General features: G+C 54.6%; 1 protein-coding gene across 2 annotated transcripts in view; it reads left to right on the top strand.

Annotated features, from left to right (window-relative positions):
* The first annotated feature begins 1,262 nt into the window (after positions 1-1,262).
* Positions 1,263-18,752, top strand: part of CCN4 (cellular communication network factor 4) — a 38,222-nt gene continuing 20,732 nt past the window's right edge. For both annotated transcript variants that reach the window (XM_027774587.1, XM_006155518.3), the window contains exon 1: positions 1,263-1,440. In XM_027774587.1, coding sequence (XP_027630388.1) covers positions 1,372-1,440 — 69 coding nt within the window. In that variant the 5' untranslated portion in view covers positions 1,263-1,371. The remainder of the gene's footprint in view (positions 1,441-18,752) is intronic.

Here is an 18,752-nt window from a genome sequence, read left to right as displayed (position 1 = left end):
CTTGAGTATCACAATGTCTGTGGGAGATTGACATGAAACTGACATGAGAATTTAATGAGAGAGTGACTGTCACCTAGAACATGGCAGATGTGCATTACATAGCAGCTGTTATTCTGGTCACCAGCAGCCAGTCACCTGGTGCTTGCCCAGTTCTTGTGAAGATGGACTACGTGAACCCAGTCATACCAGCCTAGGCTGCGGTCCATCCTGAGCCCCGGTCACATCTGCCGGGACACACCTGAGGCCCACCTGAGGGCCCACCCTATCGGTAGGCACTGATAGGATCCTATTTCTTCAGACAAAGAACACTGAGGCATAAAGATATTGGTGGTTCAAAGCTCCCCAGTACGTGGCGGAGCCAGGACAGCGCTCCAGGTGTTTTGCCTCCTAATTCACACCCCAGAGCCAGGTCCAGTCTTTCCAGGTGTCACTGAAGGCCAGTGGCGGAGGTTCCCCAGCAGGCCAGGGAAGCCAGCATCATGGCCATGCTTTGGGCGTCTGTTCCAACTCGAGGCAATCCTATTTCCTAAAACATGAGCGGCATCCTCTGGACTTCAGCTCAGCGGCCTCCCGTCATATGACAGGGAGAGGCTTTGGCAGGTCAGGCTGCTTGGAAACGTCTGCTCGTGACTCTGTGCTTGACAAGGATTAAAAGACTTTCATTTCAGGGCCAGCGGGTGGCATGATGGTTAAGGTGACGGTATGCCATGAACAACTGCGTGGTTCAAATCCTGGACCTGGTAGCTTGCAGACAATATACCGGGCATGTGTGCATGTGTGCCAAAAAATCCTACCATTTCTACATCGGCGGACAAGAGCCATCCTCTTTGCTCACAGCCCAGGAGAAAGGAGTGAAAGATGGCAAATGAAAACCAGAAGAAGAGGCCATCTACAGAATCGAGGGGAGCTGATTCCTCCCCACCCCGGCTGAAGCCCCTTCAAAGCCCTGCCCCTCCCTCAGAGGAACTGGATCTCTGCCTGCCCTGGTACCTTCCCGTCCAGCCCCTCCTTGCAGGGTGACCCCAGCTCCTCTGTGAGAATTCCATGCCCCCGTGTGAAATTGTAGCCCTGTAACTTTCCCTTTAAGAGCTGTCAGAGCAGGGAGGCTGGCCAAGCCTGGGCTGGAGGTGGGGACAGAGAGAAGAAAGAGAAAAAAAAAAAAAAGAAAGAGGCAGGAAAAGTTTTTTCAGAGGAAAATGCAGGGTTTGTCCTTCACCCTGACGTCAGATCTTGCTTTAATAAAACCCCCAAGGACCGCGGAAGAGGCATATCTGCAGCTCCCGATGGGCCAGGCAGTCTGGGCCAACTCCCCCGAGAGGCAGCCAACCCTCAGGGCTGCTCAGTCGATGCCTTTGCCACTGACTTCCAGGCATGTGGTGGTTCCTGCCCTGGAGGCTGGCAGCAGTGACAGCAGCCGCCACGGGCAGCGTCCTGGCCACGGTGAGTCCTGCCTGTGAGGGCTTCCTCTCCCGGCCCTGCTGTCTGGGGCCGGCCAGCAGAAGAAGGCTGGGACGGTGGGGGCAGGGGCGCCCACATAGGGTGCAAGGGAGATGCCCAGGGTGAGGGGCAGGGCTGCTGGGGCCAGCTGACCCTGACAGGGCAGGGAGGGAGGGGCAGCATTTGGGGGAACAGACCAAGCAGGTCCCAGGTGCCCTCCCTCCCACCTGAACAGAGCAGGACTGGGGCTGGGGGCTGGTCAGACTGTGCCAGCACTGCTGTGTGACCTTGCGCCAGTCACTCGCCCTCCCAGAGGGGCAAAGAGCCAGCACATCGTTAGGAGATGTCTGGGGTCTCTGAGTTTGAAAACACCAAGACTGTGAGGGTTGGAGAAGCTACAAGGAGAGGAGATGGGAAAGCCGTGAAACGTTGGGAAGGGGAACCAGCAGTTAGCGTAATGGCTATGTCGCTGGACTCCCACGTAGTCGACCGTGGTTCGTGTCCTGGACCCAGTGGCTTAAAACTCACGCCGGGCGCATGTGGGTGCGTGCCCAAGATCCCGAGAGGAGAATGGAGGAGAAGGGATTGCGGCGTGACCATCCCCCCTAGGGGGTGATTTCTCGCTTTCTGTCTCTATGTCTCTCTGTGTCTGTCTGGCGAGCGCACACGCCCTACAGTGAAAATCTCTCAAACAAACAAACAAAAAAAAACGTTGGGAAGAAAAATGCAGCTTGTAGCAAAAGCTCGTAACTTGAGCAAACAATGCTTGGGGTGATTTCTACTCCCAGCTGCTGCCGCCTCTGGACACAACCCTCCAAGGGGTTTGCAGAGTGTGCACCCCTTGGGTCCTGCCTGAATCCTGCTGTCTTCGGGGCTCCCAAGGGTGTTGCTCTTCCACCTGCATTCCAGGACACATGGGGAAGGGACAATGGCCTGCACCTCCCAGGTGTCAGGGGACCAGGCACGTGGCAAGCAGGGGCAAGCTGCTGGGGTGGGCAGAGGGAAGGGAAGAGGGGACCAGGAGGGGGGAGCTGGGCGGCTGCAGAGTCTGAGCCCATGGCCGGCAGTGGGAAGGCTGAGAAGGAGGGGATGTGGCAGGAGAGTTCAATGACCCTATTACTTGATGGCTTTGTGTGGGTCGATGAGTCCCATTCCTTGGAGGAGGAACCCTAGGTGCGGGTTAAGTGACTTGCCTCTGGGCTCAAGCACGCTGGGTCTGTTCAGCCAGGTCTGAGGCTGAGGCCTGAGGCCGCCCGAGAGCGGGCGAGGGTCTCCCCCGAGTGCCCCTGAGTGTGCAGCAACGGTGGCAGGGTGTCTGCCTCCTTCCTGCTAAATCCTCCTACCTGCCCGGTGCCCGCCTGAGGGCGGTGTCAAGTCTACAGAAATGACATGTCACAAACGGAGCTAAGAATGCAGACAGCCTGCAGGAGACTTGCCCAGGTCTCGCTGTTAATAAGCGGCTGGAGCACACTGAGGTCTTAGGTGCCAGATGCTGGCCTTCCTCCAGAGTCCTTCCAGTTAGGGACACAGCACTCCCCACAGCTGGGGCGGCTGACACAGAAGCCCGTGTCCCGGACGCCGGGCACAGCCGTCCCTGGCTTTGGGTACAGGTTGCAGCTGCTGTGGCTAGGAGGGCAGGGAGTAGATGGAGAAGCGGTGAGCATTTCAAGGCAGCCAGAATTTGAGAGAGGAGAGGAGAAGAGATGTTTATGGGGTCCTAGCCCACTAGAGCCCCTATCACCGGTGGCCCTTGCCCTGGAAGCAGCAGTGCTGAGAAGAGGGAGGACAGAGCGAGGGCTCAGCCAGAGGACACTCGCAGGGAAGGAGCCACGACACACGGGCCCGGTTGGTGAGATGAGGCAGGCTCCCTGCAAGAGCCAGAAGTGTACTCTCCTAAGCTGGCCCTGCCTGGGCCCAGGGTGCCCCCCACGCACCATGTGGCAATTCAGGGACTTCCAGGACAAGCATGTTCAAAGGCCTGGTGTGAGCCGAGAGATGGATGGTGAGGAGCCCAGGTTCACTCTGAAACCAGCGTCCACAGCAGGGCCAAATCCCCGCCGTGAGCTCTCCCTGAATTGATATGCATGGGGGCTGCAGCCAGTGGACGCACCCCCCCTTTTTATGAGAGAGTGTGAGTGGGAGGAGTGAGACAGAGGGGTATTTTTGACAGCTTCTGGCCACGTGGCAGTCTCCTGTCCCAGCCTCCCCGTTAGCTAGGACCACGGGCTCAGGCCTCTGTGCCCAGACTGATTTAGGCTGGGCTGGGACCAAAGGGCCTCTCATGCGGCCTCAGCCGCCACACAGGGCGCCACCGTGGCAGAGCTCCAGTGGGACTTGAATGGAAAAAATGATTTTATGTTCATATGGAAGAAAATGTGAGAATTGCCAAGATCACTCTGAGGCAGCAGAGTGGGGAGGGAGGATTCCCCGTGAGTGATGAAACCATCATGTAAAGTCCCGTAGCCAGTGAGGACGGTCCCGCCGCGGGAGGGGAGAGGTCCATGGAGCGCGGGCGGACGGTGAGTGCAGAAACTGCCCTAGTGTGTCTAGGAATTCAATGGGTGATAGTGGTGGAGAGCAGCCACGGCTTTCCCCCTTTCTTTTCTCTTTGCTTCCTTGGACATGAATTGACTTCTCCCTGTGTGGTCAGAGAAAGGGGCCACGCAGAGCGAGCACCCCCCCACACTCTGCCAGGTGCCGTGTGCACGTGGTAAGACCTACTCAGCTCAGCAAGGAGCTCGCACTGACTTTATTGGCACCCCTGAAACTCCAGGACAGCACTGCGCCGTAGATGTCCTATTACCCCTCTTTCTAGGTGCTAAACACTGAGGCTCAGAGAGGAGAAGTCATTTGCCCAAGGTCACACAGCCGGCAGTGGTGGAGCTGGCACTTGAACGTACCTCCTCTCTTTGCAAAACGGCTCCTACCTCCCTTGTCACACGTCTGCAGAAATGCGAAGCACCACGCAGGCACCGACAGCTCACGGGCTGCTGAGGCCGGTCCCCCACCCCCATCCGCAGGGTGACAGGCGAGGAGCTGGATTCAGGCGTCGCCCCTGGCTGTGTCTGATGGGCAGGTTCCTTTGCCAGACGTCACTGACAACTCGTCCCCACACGTGGCTCCAGCTGCCCAGTGTGAGCCTGGGGCTGTCTGAGCGCAAGCTCTCCAGAGCCTGCAACTGGGCGAACAAGCGTGGCGGATTAAGAGCCGGGCAAACCAGACCTGCGGGGTCTGCATGGGCAGGTGAGAGCCGTGTCCTCTCCTGTCGTGCGCGTGAGATGTAGACAGCAGCATGGCGTGCGTGTGCATGTGTGTGTGGACGTGGCGTGTGGGAGTATATAAAGTTCCTATCTGAGTGTGGAAGTCTCTGGCCCCAGAACCAGCTGCAGACCACTGTGGACCTGAGTATGTGGCAAAATATTCCTTTAAGCGAGAGAACTTCAGCAGTGTCTTTTTACACCTCCGGCATGTAGCTTGGAGCTGAGTGAGCATTCCCAACCCCTCCCGGCCCCACAGCTGCAGCCTCTGGCTCCACGCACTCTCTCCCCAGCTCTGCCTCGAGTGTCAGGGAAGCTGCAGGAGCTCACTCCAGAAGGCATGTCCCTCCACACGGCTTTGCCAAGGGAGCAGGCTAAAGCGGTCCTCCTGAAATCCTGCCTCTCAGGAGAGCAGCACTGCCCTGGAGACCAGGCAGCACCCCACTCCTCAGTAGCCCACCCTCACCCCAGCTTAGAGAGGGACCCCCATCCCATGCTGGCAGAGCAGCCAAAACCCAGAGGCTGCGTTTGGCTTTGTTTGAACAGGAACCCTGGGATCCCCCAGGAGCCTGCACTGTCTCTGAGCAGCTGTCCCTCCACACTCCATGGGCTCAGATTTGGGACTGGGAGAGTCAGAGCAGCCATGGCTATTGGGAGCCTAGGTGGGGGCGGGCAGAGAGGGCACCAACCCCAGCCCAGGAAGCAAGCAGGGTTGGAAGGGCCACTGGTGTGTTGGGTGCAGCACCATGAAGCACCCATGTCCCTGTGCTGTGGGCCATAACAGGCTGGCATGGCCCTAGCACTGACGCTGTTCCAGAACACAGTGCCCTGGCAGCCCGCACGTGTCTACTCCCTGAAAGCCACACGCACCAGCGAGGCTGGCTGTACCAGCACAGTGCAGACCAACACGGTCCACTCGGTAGCTGCTCACCCAGGAGACCATGCAGAGCTTGGAAGGCTGCTAGTCCCAGCCGAGGTGTGCTGTGTGCGTGAAACCCACACTGGGGCCAGCTCGGTGGCACAGCGGCAACTCACGACTCAAACGATGCTGGATTCCCATGGAAGACCACGGGTTCAGCTCCCCGGTCATCCTGTACATGCCACACGTGTGCGCCCATGATCCTGGCTGGCTCAGAAAGTTGTGGGAGGTCTGTGGAATGAGACCCTGTTGATGACACTTATCTCTCTCTGTCTTTCATTCTAATAAAAGAAAGAAAGAAACTTCTTAAAAAGTACACCTGGGGGGGGGCAGAAGGTGGTGTGGTAGCGAAGGCACTGGACTCCCACGTGGTTGACTGTGGTTCAAGTTCTGGATCTGGTGGCTTGAAGCTCATGCTGGGTACACGTGCACGCATGCCCCAAATCCTGAGAAGTGAATGGAGAAGGGACTGCGGCGTGGCCATCTCCCCTCGGGAGGTGATTTCTAGTTTTCTGTCTTTGTCTCTCTCTCTCTCTCTGGCAAGCACATGTGCCCTATAACAACCATCTCTGGGGGGGGGAACAAAACCTGCACCCAGACTTCAAAGACAGTATAAATGTAAGAACATAATATTCTCAATGATTTTTAAACTGACTCCATGTTGAAATGATAATTGTTGACTATATTGGGGTAAGCAAAATTCATTCTCACGCTAAATTTCACCTGTTTCTTATGGTTTAGTGTGGCTACTGGAACAGATAAAATTCCATTCCTGGCTCCCCTGAAATCCTGCCAGACAGTACGGGCCTAGGAAGACCCCAGCATACCTAGAGACAGAAGAGGCGGGAGGGGAAAACATGGAGGGTTCTAATCCGGGCTCCTCTGCCTGTAAATGGTGCATCCCCAGACAATGACTTGGCCTTTCTAAGCCAGTGTCATCCCTTTACAAAGGGGCACCTCCGCACTGTCCCTTGGGGTGTTGAGAGGCTTGCAGATGAAATGGAGACTATACCAAGCCCCTGGCACTCCGAGGAAGATGGTTCCTATCATTCCAGTCATGGGGGCTGGGGAGTCTCAACTGCACAGGGAGTAGCAGCTGCAGACTGAGTCCAGGCCCAGCCCCCCGGGAGGCAGGAGGGGCTCAGCGAGTGTCCTGAGCTCAGAGCTGGGGCATCCTTTAAGCCCCGGATTTCGGTACCTGGAAGCTTTCCCAGCACCTGCAGAGCAGGGCGGATGAGCAGGGCGGAATGACTGCGAGGGAGAAGGAAAACCACTGAAAATGGTGAGACGGTTCGGGGCACGGGGCCTGTGGTGTGTCTTACAAAGCGGAGTCTGAGACAGAAGGGTTCCTGGATGCTGATGGCACTCACCCCAGCACATCCACGTAACTTCGTCTGTGGACCCTCCTGGTCCCCACACAGGCCCAAACGTCCAGGGTGTGGAGGTGGCGGTGAACAGTCTACTCGGTCCTTACCACCGAGTGTGGCTCGACTGTCGAGGTATTTTTGCATTAGCAGAGCAGAGTATGCTGCAGACTCAGGGCTCTGGGAGCCGCTGAGAGCCACACTCTGGAGTCCTGAACCTGACTCCTAGGAAGACCCAGGGCCCCGCACAGTAACCACCGGGTGCCCTGGAGATTCCTATACACACTCGATTTCAAAACTCGAGAATTCGGTATCTGAGCCCTCCAGCTCCGACATTCAGTCCGTCGGCCAACTCTCCTCCTCCTCCACTCTATGAAGGAAGGGGGGAAGGGAAACAGAATCGGGGAGAAGAAACTGGGGCCTCTCAAAACGTGAGTAATGGACATTCCAGGGGCTGTGATAAGATCGAGGCCCGCCCACCCTGAGGTCTCCAACCAGAGGCAAGTCCAAGCTTGAGCTTCATGTGGCTCTGCTAAACTTTAACGGGGGGGAGGGGGGGTAGAAGCCGGGGAAAGGAAGGGAGGGCCTGGCCCAAAGGAGAGCAAGGGAGGGGTCGTCTCTGCACCCCCAGGAATCTCCCTCGAGTCTGGGAGTGGAAAGAAGGGCCTGTGCTCTGAACCTGCCCAGGGCTGGGTTGGGGGTTGTCTAAGGGAAGGAGAGAGAGGGTCAGGATGCACACATAATTTCTTCCTTGGAGCAGTCACAGACTGGCATGGATAGCTGGAAGACTGGGGGAAATAGGTCACTGCTGTGTAATTAGACAAGCCGCTCACCCTCTCTCTGCTCAGGTTTCCTTTTTTCTTTTTTTTTTTTCCCTTCTGCTTTAGGGCACATGTGCTCACTGGAGAGAGACATAGAAGGAGAGAGAGAGGGAAAGTGAGAAAGCACCCCCCAGGGGGTATGGCCACACCATAATCCTTTCTCCTCCATTCTCACTCTGGATATTAGGCACACATGTACACATGTCTAGCGTGTTTTTTAAGCTGCCGGGTCCAAGACTTAAGCCACTCAGTCGGACATGTGAGATCCAGCCACCTTAACCATCACACCTCCATCTGGCCCTCAGACTTCCATCCTGAAGATCAGGAGGTCAGATTTGGCCTCTAAGTTTGCTTCCAGTCGGAGCCCCTCACTCATGCACAGAGCCATGGTTTAACAAGTGGAAGGCCTCGATGGTTGACTCTTGCTAAGGCTGCTCTAGTTACTCTCTAGAGAGGGTGGTGCTGGCCTTTGCACCCAAGAACGTGAGTCTCAGGCTCTGGAATGCACCTTTAGACGTGCTTCTCCCTCTCGAGGGGTCCACACGTGTTCTCCTCTCCACCCACGTCTCCTTTGTCAATCTGCAAAGTGGACCTTGGCCCTGGCCCACAGTGCCTCGTGAGAGTGGAAGCAGACCAGAAGCTCAGTCCCCACGGGGCCCTGTTTTAGTGGTCTCCAGGTCAGGCCTAGGTTTGACATTTGCCCACATTCGCCTTCTTTCCTTCTGCATGAGCCCTTCTCCAAATCCTCATGACTTCCCACTGCGCGCACGACCATGCGGCTCCTTCTCGCTCTTCTCTATTTCACGAGACAGATGCCTTCTCAACGGCAGCCCTAGGAAGCTCTCTTTGGCCTCACCTAGGTGGAGCTACAGACACCCCACCCGGAGGACCCACAGGGTCTTGTTCCTGCTCACGAGGGAGGAGACCTCACCCAGCTGCAACCCAGCTGGCCTTGCCTGCCCTTGCATACCTGAGCCCTCAAAACCAGGCCCCCACAATTTCCCACCACCTGCACCCTCACAGCCCAGGCTCTGATGTGCTGTGCCCACTTCCACCTCGCCCTTCTCCTTTTTCAATTGCCAGAGGTCACATGCAACTGCCAGAGAAAGACAGAGAGAGAGGAAGACAGCACCCCCCATGGGCATGGCCACATGGCAATCTTACTCCTTCATCTCTCCCGCCTGCTGGAATTTGGGGCACACATATGCCTGGGGGGTTATCAAGTCACCAAGGTTAGGACAAGAACCGTAGTCAGCCATGGGCCAACCAGCTCCTTTAACCACTGGTCTACAGGGCTGGCCCCAGCCTTGTCCTTCTTCTGATGTCCCCGCTCAGTGCAGCTGTCACCATCTATGCTGGCACATCACAGGTGTTTGAGATGTGAGTGAACGAACGAATAGAGCCAGAGTCTGCCTTGCTGTGTGCAGGGGAGGGGGGACGGGGAGGAGAACCACTGACCTTGCTGCAGGGGGGAGAGCAGGAGGCCTGGCCCAGCTGCTACGAGGACCGAACAGTGGCAGGCTGGCTTACAGGCTTGGCCCTGGAGAACAGAACTGGGAGTCAGGGGAGGCAGGCCTGTGTATGCTCTGCTTCTATTGCTGAGCCTCAGTTTCTTCATCTGAAAAGGGAGCAAGAGGGCCTGCCCTCCTGTGCTTGGGTAGGATAGTGTAGTGGTCAGTAGGCATTGGCACATAGCCAGAGGGGCAGAGGTGGCCCCAACATCTCTCGGCTCCCAGGCCTTGACTGCAGAGGGCTCAGCTTCTCACCTGCAGAATGGACATAAAAGCCCATGCACAGCCCCCTGTGATGAAGGGAGAGGACACAGGCTGGTGCTGGGCAGGTGTCAGGAGGCAGGTGGAGGAGCCACAGACCAGACTGCGAATACAGAGCTGCTTTGGGATTAGCAGGTGTTGTTCCAAGGTCCTTTTAGGAGTTATTAGACAGCAGAGCCAGGAGAGCACAGCCTGAGGGATTGGGGGCAGGGGGGCGGTGGGACCAGCCATCTGTCTTTCCAGCAGCCACCCTCTTTGTTTATTTATTTATCTATTCATTTATTTTAAGAGAGTTTTTTGTGTGTGTGAGCTCTCCAGAGGGATAGAGAGAGAGAAAGCGCGAAGTCGCCCCTCCCCAGGGGTGATGGCCACACCATAATCCCTTCTCCTCTGTTCTCTTCTTGAGATTTTGAGCATGCACGCAAAGCTGCTGGTTCCAGGATTCAAATTGTGGTCCGCTACGTAGAACACCATCTGTTGGTCCCACCACTCTTGGTTTAAATGTGTCCCCTCCACACACACACATGCACTGAGCTCGTGGCCTGCAAGCACACACCCCAGCGGGCCTCCTTAGCAGCTGTCTCTGGCCCCGGGCTAAGTGACTAAGTCCTGACACCTGGAAACCTTGGCTCTTCAATGAGTGAAAGCACCATGCCTGCTGGGCCCTTACTGCGTGCTGGCGGCCATGCTCAGCTCTCCCCTCCTACACCTCATTCGGTCCTCGCGTGTATGAGGAGGAGCTTTCACTGACCTCATTTTAGCAAGGAGGAAACGGAGGCACAGAGAGCCTTATCGCTTCCCACCGCATCCAAACCTCCAGCTACCACCAGGTCCCTCTGCAGGGCTGGCCAGACTGGCTCCAGGGGCGGTTCTGTGTCCGCACCGTGTGCCTGTCCTTGCCTTCCCAGCTGGGTCGGGGATCAGATCCAGGAGAAAAGGGCGATGGGGTCAAGCTGCAGTGGGGCGGAGAGAAGAGGACTTACCTGGACCCTGCCCAGAGAAGCATGGCAGAGCCAGAAGCCCATTCATCCCACTGGAAGAACTGATTTCCCAGGGCCTCAAGGGCCCAGGGCCTCTCACCTCCAGGCACAGGCTATGAGCATACAAACTGGTTCCCTGTGTGCAGATCAGGCCTAGGCTCAGTGGCAACTGCATGTCCACCCTAGTCCAGCTGGCTGGAGCTCTAAGGCTGGCTGGCCCCCTCTCTGGTCACCCACTGCCATGCCCAGTCCTGGGACCTGGAAGGCCCTCAGTTGCTTCAGATTATTCAGGTGAAATGGGAAGCAGGCAGGAGAGAGTCCTAGAGGTGTTTGGAGGATGAGATCCAGAGTCAGAACGGCCGAATGCGTAATTTTCCTCCTGTGCCTCAACTTCTGTGGGTCTCAGTTTCCTCATCTGTCAAATCAGGATCCTAGTGCAAACCTCACATGGTACTTGAAAAACACGCTGGGCACGTGTGCAACCGTGCCTAAAATCCCTAAAGGAGGGAGAGGTGGAGGAGAAGGGATTTTGGTGTGGTCGACCTCTATGGGAGGTGCTTGCTCACTTTCCTTCTCTCTGTTTCTCTGTCTCTCTCCCGCAAGCACACATGCTCTCTGGCAAATTTAAGAAAACAAAATCTTCATGTTCAATTTAAATATGGACTGTTACTAATGAAAGAAAAAATATGAAATTATAACTAATTTTATTGGTGTGATCCTTGTATGGGGAACACATTTTTTTTTAATTCCTCATTCTTTAGAGACACAATCTAAAGAAATTCAGGTAAAAACCTAGAATGTACTAGATTTTCCAGAGTTAAACTGCACACATATTCATGGAGCAGCAGGATAAATAAGAGCAGCAAAATGCTGATCATTGTCAAGGCTGGTGGTAGGTGTGTGGGGCTCACTTCCCAGTCCCCCAGCGTTTGTGAATATGGGGACATCACTAACACACATGGAGTTTGTGTGTTTGTACACAGAGCTTAGTGGGTTTTATTTATGTATTTCATCGCAGTTTTCTTACAACTCTCCATAATCGTGGAGACTCTTCTGGGCTTTACAAAGATACCCTGAGTACTCTCAGGCCAGTAGGCCTTCGTTTCTGACCCTTGCTCTGTCATAGGTCAAATAATTTGCCAAAGCCACCAGCAAATGGCAGAGTTGGGATTCGAGCCTACGTATTTTTACATTCTTCTCAGAGTGCTGGGACCTCCTTGATCCTTTGTCCTCAACACTTAGCACTGTGCTTGAAACTTAGTAGATGCTTTATGTTTGATGAATGAATAAACAAACGAAGATTTGGAAAGAAAGACTTCTTGCCCTTCTACCCTCTCTACCTGAAGTCGAGGTCTCCCTGGAAGCTCATGAGGCTGCGTGTTTATAAAACAATCAGTAGGAAATCTAAAAACCTTCCATATCCCTAGATTTGTAACTTGCCTGATGTTGAATCAGCCACTCTCTGGAAACCAACGTTGGCCCCCAGGTGGAAGGCCCAGGGCAGTGCTGGGGACACGGGCAGGGCCTCCAAATGCTCTGCCCCAGCGACTTCTGGGGTTGGAGGTAATAATAGATTTCTAAGAAGGTAGTCTGGGCAGGACGGTTAAGCCAGGCCCACCTGCAGGGCGTCCCTTCCAGGGACTGGCACACAAGTTCCTGGAGTATACTCTGGGAGGTGCTGAGAAAATAGGCGTTTTACTCGGGAACCAGCAGTTAGCATAATGGCTATGTCGCTAGGCTCCCACGTATTTGGACCGTGGTTTGCGTCCCGGACCCAGTGGCTTAATACTCCGGGCGCGTGTGCGTGCGTGCCCAAGATCCCGAGAGGAGAATGGAGAAGGGATTGCGGCGTGACCATCCCCACTGGGGGGCAATTTCTCGCTTTCTGTCTCTATGTCTCTGTCTGTCTGGCAAGCGCACGCGCCCTATAGCGAAAACCTCTCCCCCCAAAAAAAGAAAAGAAAAGAAAAAAAAAATAGCCGTCTTACTGAGTTGTATCAGAAATGGAAGAACAAAGTGGTGGGGTGGAGAGGTGGCCAAGGTGAGCCCCAGAGCCCCAGAACCTGAGCTAGGTCTGGTCTGCATTCCCTGACTCCCTCTGGGCCTCTCTTTACAATAAAACGGTGAACAAAAACTGCTTCCAGGCAGAAAGACCCTTTTCTAAAACTTGCCTGGGCCCAGCTGGGGCTGGTTCAGGCCATTCCTGCCTCAAGCCTGCCCCCTTGTGGAGCATCAAGGTGGCGCCTCCCAAGTGCAGCCTGGCCGAGACCTCTGACCGTCCCCACTGTTCAGTGAGCACTTGCCCAGGTGTGCCACGGGCACATCGGTGCAGGGCCCATGGGGCAGGAAAGGGAAATTCATCCCCAGAAGGCCCAGAGAAGGTTCCTCTCTGTTCTTCTGAGGACCCTTGACAACTCGGGCTCAAACCATCACAATCCAGCGCGGGCGGGCCCTTCTTTTTCGTCTGCCCACCAGGTGCACAGAGGGCTGGGCGTGCTTGATGGATAGATGAGGGGACGAACGGCGAAGAGGCAGAGTGCGGCATGGTGGGGTCACAGGCCATCTTCCATCTGGGAGGCCTTTCAGCAAGTTTCTTAAGCTCTGGCAGCCCCACCTTCCTCATCTGTGAAACGGGGGTGTGAGGGTCTATTGTAGTAACAGCTGCTCACTGGGGCTGGAGGAAGATGTCACCGCCCTTATTTCACAAATGAGGAAGCAGGTTCAGAGAGGTGAGCACAGCCCGGGTCCCAGGGTTGTGGTGGCAGGGGGTGGGGGAGCTGTCAGATGGTCCCCTCCCTGCAGCTGCTGCGCCCTCTGCTCCTCCTGTTCCCTGGTCACCAAAGAGCCATGCACACTCTTAGGAAGTAGAGTCCATTTCCCGCAGCAAGCAGGATGCTTCAGGACCCCCCGGGCAGTCCATCCCACCACGGCCAGCCTCCCACCCCCTGTTCCATGCCCGTTGCCAAGTATTTTTGTAAAAATAAAATAAAGCTCATGTGCAAAGTTCCTACGTCCAGGTCTATTTTCAGGGAGCTGGAAAGTCTCCATAAGTGTAGTTGCCGCTCACCCTTAAAGAGCACCCCGAGAATATGCAGGCAGTGTTTCCTCCGGGGCCTTCGTTGTCTTTTTCCCTTCCCAATTTTAATCAGCTTCAGTTTGTCCATGAAGTAGGATGGATGGCATCAATTCATAGCATCTGAGCTGCCCACTGATCTCCTTCTTGCCGCAGAGGAGTTAAGAATGCGACCTCCGAGAGTCTTACCATTGGAAAGGATTCCTTTTCTCCTTTCCCATTTTCAGTCATTTTTCACAAAGCATTAAGTGTGAAATGCGTGGTTTTTAGTGAACTGCAAAGACTGGCTGGCTGAGTGGAGTGTCAGCCTGAGGAATCACAGGGGCTGAAAGACACAGATGCAGGCAGCCAGGGTGTTGGTGGGTGACGTCAGAGGTTAACAATGATCAGACAGTGATTCCAGTTCCCATAGGAATCGCCAGACACTGCAGGTCAAACCACAGACACCCCAGCCTAGACTGAAGAAGAATCCATTTCCAGTTTTCATAAGCTGGGGGTTCTCAAACTGCTATATTTGGGACCACCTGGGAAAATCCCACTACTGGGCCGGATCGTGGTTAAGGTGATGAATCCTGCATGGTTCACTGCATGGTTCGAACCCTGGCCTGGGTGCCTTGACAAACATGCCAGGCATGTGTGGTGAATGCCCCAGATCCCTAAGGAGGGAGAAATGGAGTGTTCTAGTCTACTCAGCAAGAAGAGGACAGCCAGACACAGCCAAATTTATTGGAGTTTACTGATTAAGCCAGCAGCATATGGGGGAACTCCTCTCTCTCAAAACTCTGCAGCCCCCAAGTGCAAGATAAGGGGTGTTTATAAAGGCAAAAATCAAGAACAAAGAGCAGTCAGCTTGAAACGGTAGGGGTAGGGCTTTACAATGTAAAAGCAAAAGCTAATTACGGAAGCATAACAAGCAGGTTAATAATTCCTAAGGGTATGTTCCATCCCTACCTAAACACAATGGAATCTTAATGGTCCTCATGGCTCAGGGCAAGGGGTCAACTGATGATTGCGTCACTAAAATAGGGTAGGGAGTTTCAGGTTATTCAGCAAAGACAGGAAGAGTGTTGATCACTCCCTTCACTCTAGGCAGAAGGAGAAAGCAAGTTTTCAATATAGAGAGGAGTTCAAAATGAAGGTCTGCTTCAGGAGAAGGAATTGCAGCATGACCGTGCTCCATTGCGGGGGGTGGGGGCTTTCTCTCCTTTCTCTCTCTGTCTCTCTCCAAGAGAGTACACATGCCCTCTGGTAATTTTTCTTTTTTCTTAGAGAGAGATTTTTGTTATGGGGCACATGCACTCAGTGCAGAGATGGAGAGACAGAGAGACAGAAAGTGAATAATCATCCTCTAGGGGAGTTTGACCATGCTGCAATCCTTTCTCCTGCATTGTCCTCCCAGGACTTTGAGCACACACACACACACGCCTGGCATGAGTTTTAAGCCACCAGGTCCGGGATTCAATCACAGTAGACTACATGGGAGTCCAGCAATGTAAGCATTATGCCACCTACTGGTCCCTTTTAAAAAGTTTTAGAGTCCCACTGCTCAGTCTCCTCCCCAGATCACTGAAGTCAGGATCCCAGGACAGTGGCCCGGCACCCTTGTTCTCAAACCCAGCGGGTTTCCAACATGCAGTGAGGTTCAGGAACTACCATAGTAGATGACTGTGCTTGAGATCCACTGATGGGGCAGCTGGGGGGTGGTGTCACCTGGTGGGGAGCGGGGAGACATGGCGAGGAGGAGCCTGAGTGGCAGCTGTGACCAGAGTGAGCTCCAAGGCTCAGAGGCTGCTCTGGGCAGGACCAAGCAGTGCCCGAGCGAGCCCTGAGTATCCTGCACCAGGAGGCATCCGAGATGGAAGATGAGCCCACCTTCCTGCCTCCCCGTAAACAGTTGTATCTTCTGGAAGCACATCACAATCAACCTGGCCGAGAGCAGCTGCAGTTTGGAAGTGCCGTGACTGCTTTTCCTTTCTCTGCCTTCCCCAGACAACATTCTCCTTGCTTTATGAGACATTCTCCTTGCTTTATGAGATTTTCTGTTCTTTTATTTCTTCTTTCCTTCATTTCTGTGGTCAGAAAGAATGACGGAGGCCATGTATATCAGTGAGTCTGCAAAGCTCGGTTTATCCATCTGCAGAATCGGCACAGTTACCTAGCTCAGGTAGCTCAGAAGGGACAAGGACAGCAGCCAGGCTCTCTGGGGCAGGGGCAGGGCAGGCTCTGACATGTGCCTGTGGAAAGCAGGGACACACACCAACCCCCAAGGCAAACGAGAGCCTGGTAAGATCCTCAGGGTCCTGCGGACCCAGGAATCACTCTGGGGCTCGGGGAAGAGCCACAAGTCTCCAGAAGGGAAGCACCAGGAGGGAGACCCTGGAGGCATCTCTGCACAAAGGCACAGGCCTCCTCCTCCTCCTCTTCCTCCTCCTCCTCCTCTTCCTCCTCCTCTCCTGTTGCTGCAAAGCACTTCCTCTCGCTCTTCATATCACCCCACTCATCCCATTTGTGCCTTGTGGGTTTTGCCTGGATAGCTACTGTGAAACGAGAATGGATGTGGTGAAGATGAATATCACAAAGGTCGTATTCTTGTTGCCCAGGGGTGAGGGCCCAGATGACCAGGGGCCCTGGCTCCCTGCCCTCTGTCACCGCACATGACACCACCATCTGGGCAAGGGAGTCCCACGAGTGGCCAACATCGGGTGCTAGAAGCTGGGCCCATGTGGCTGGGTAGCCCCCAGAGCCATAGCTCTGACCTGAAGTCTCTTGACCCTGCCCTTAGGCCACAGTGGTGATTTGAGCCACAGACACACTCCCCCAGTGGCCCCAGAGCCACTGTCCGAAGCCACCCTGGCTGTAGCTGGTCCCCCATTGCACAGAGGTCAGACTGGCATGCCCTGTGCTGGTGTCCATGCAGTAGGAGTGGGAAGGGCTGGGGCCTTGGGTCCTGGATGACTTCCCAAGTAGAAGTGCCAGCAATAGGGGTCCCACTCTCTGCAGGATTGAGGGTAACAGGGTGAGGAAGGGTGCTCGTCTCTGGGCTCTGCCTGAGATAGCTGTCACCTCCCAGGGTAAAAAGGGGGTCGTTCCCTTATGAAACAACCCATGTGCCAGGGCAGACGTAGGTGGGCATATCCTGCCGGCTGGACATTGGTGGTGGCTGGTGTGTGTGTAAGGGATCAGCTGGTGGTGTGCTAGCTATGGCAGCTGGGTCCCACCCGGCCAACTGCATGGTTCGAATGTCAGACCCAGCAGGTTGAGAAACACACTGGGAATGTGTGTGTGAGTGCCCAGAATCTCGAAAGGAGGGAAAGGTAGAAGAAGAGAAAAGATTGCAGCATGACCATCCTCCATGGCAGGGTGCTTTCCCACTCTCTCTCTCTCTCTCTCTCTCTCTCTCTGCTGAGAACATGTACCCTCTAACAAAATTTTAAAAAAGAAAGAAAGAAAGAAAGAAAGAAAGAAAGAAAGAAAGAAAGACAGAAAGAAAGAAAGAAAGAAAAAGAAAGAAAGAAAGAAAGAAAGAAACAGACAGACCTGGTTCAACTTCATTACAGACACCAAAACCCTGGTGAGGCGCCTAAGGGGGACACCTAACCTGTTGTGGGCAAGGTGGGTGCACTTGGAGGGATACAGGGCCTTGGAGATCATGCTGGAATTAAGGCTCCAGGACTGATGGTAAGCCCCTAAGTGTTACTATCACCAGCCCCACAGCCCCAGAGCTGCCAGGGATCTTAGAAAGGCTATTTCCTGGAGCCAGCAGGTGGCATAGCGGTTAAGGCAATGGACTCCCACATGGTTGACCATGGTTTGAGTCTCAGAACTGGTGGCTTGAAAACCATGTGAGACACATGTGCATGCCTGCCCCAAAATATCCCTAGATGAGAATGGAGAAGGGATTGTGACATGGGCATCCCCCGTGGGGAGGGTAGATTCCTCACTTTTCTCACTTCTTTCCCTCTCTCTATCTCTCTCCAGCACACACACACACACACACACACACACACACACACTCTCTCTCTCTCTATGGCAAAAAGCTAAAAGTTAAAAGAAAAAAAAAAAGGAAGAAGGAAAGGAAGGCCATTTCCCTAGAAGCTGATGTCACCATAAATGCCACCTGCCTAGGAGCAGTCATGTTAAAGTTCACGTTGAGACAGGCAGGACTCTAGACAGGCTTTGGTGTGGGGCAAGAGAGGACTAAAGTTGACTTTCACAGGGAGACCCCAGGCTCTGCTCACAGGGCCTGGGATCAAGTCCGAGGACTCAGATGCTGCCATCATTTGCTGCCTGCCCGTGGGCAGATAGGTCTGTGGGAGAGCTGAGATGTCTCCAGCTCAACTCCCAGGGACCTTGGCAGGGTCGCGCCTGCCTGCACGTTCAGCAGTGCTCAGCAAGGTCCTCATCCACTAACCCGCCAAGGATGCTGGCATGGCTGGAGTGGAGAGAGGAAAAGACTTACAGGGATCATTGGGCCACCATCAGTTCAACTGGATGGTGACATCAACCTCTGGCCGCTCACTTCTGAAATGCAGTCCCGAGGAACGGGCATCTGGCACAGAGACACAGCCATGTCCCAGCATCCCAAAGGCCTCCTCTGAACATCCAGTCCATGTGCAATATTTGTCGTGCTCAAAGCCAGATGGGAGCATGTCCCCAGAGTCCACAAGGACACGTAGGGCTGTGGAAAGGAACAGCAGGTAGAAGAGTTAACAGCTCGAGAGCTTTGGACAAGGCAGACCTCAGTCCCGGCCCCGTGGGGCAGGGAGCAAGGTGGCCTTGCAGTCACTTAACCTCTCTGAACCTCCATTTCCTCACTGCTCCGGGTAAAATTAGTGGGCTACCACATGAGTTTCTGGGGAGGTTATGTGAGATGTCTCCGTACGTAATGAGCACTCGATACAGCAGCCGTGGTGAGCGCAAGGGCCCACATGTGCATCAGGGACAGTGGAGGCCCTGTGGTCCCTGCTGCAGGGGCCTGCTGTTTAGAACAGTAACTCTTCAGTCATCTACCAGCGAATGCTTGCTGACTTCTACCTGTGTCAGGCTTTGCGACTCAACACCCCTCCACGACAGCCAGTCCAAATGATGACCAGCTGCCCCTGGACTACCTCCACTGATGGTGTAATCAG

This window comes from Tupaia chinensis, unplaced genomic scaffold (assembly GCF_000334495.1).
Source record: "Tupaia chinensis unplaced genomic scaffold, TupChi_1.0 Scaffold000459_1, whole genome shotgun sequence".
NCBI classification, from domain to species: domain Eukaryota; kingdom Metazoa; phylum Chordata; class Mammalia; order Scandentia; family Tupaiidae; genus Tupaia; species Tupaia belangeri.
The sequence above is the reverse complement of the archived record's forward strand: the minus strand, read 5'-3'. Positions and strand labels throughout refer to the sequence as shown.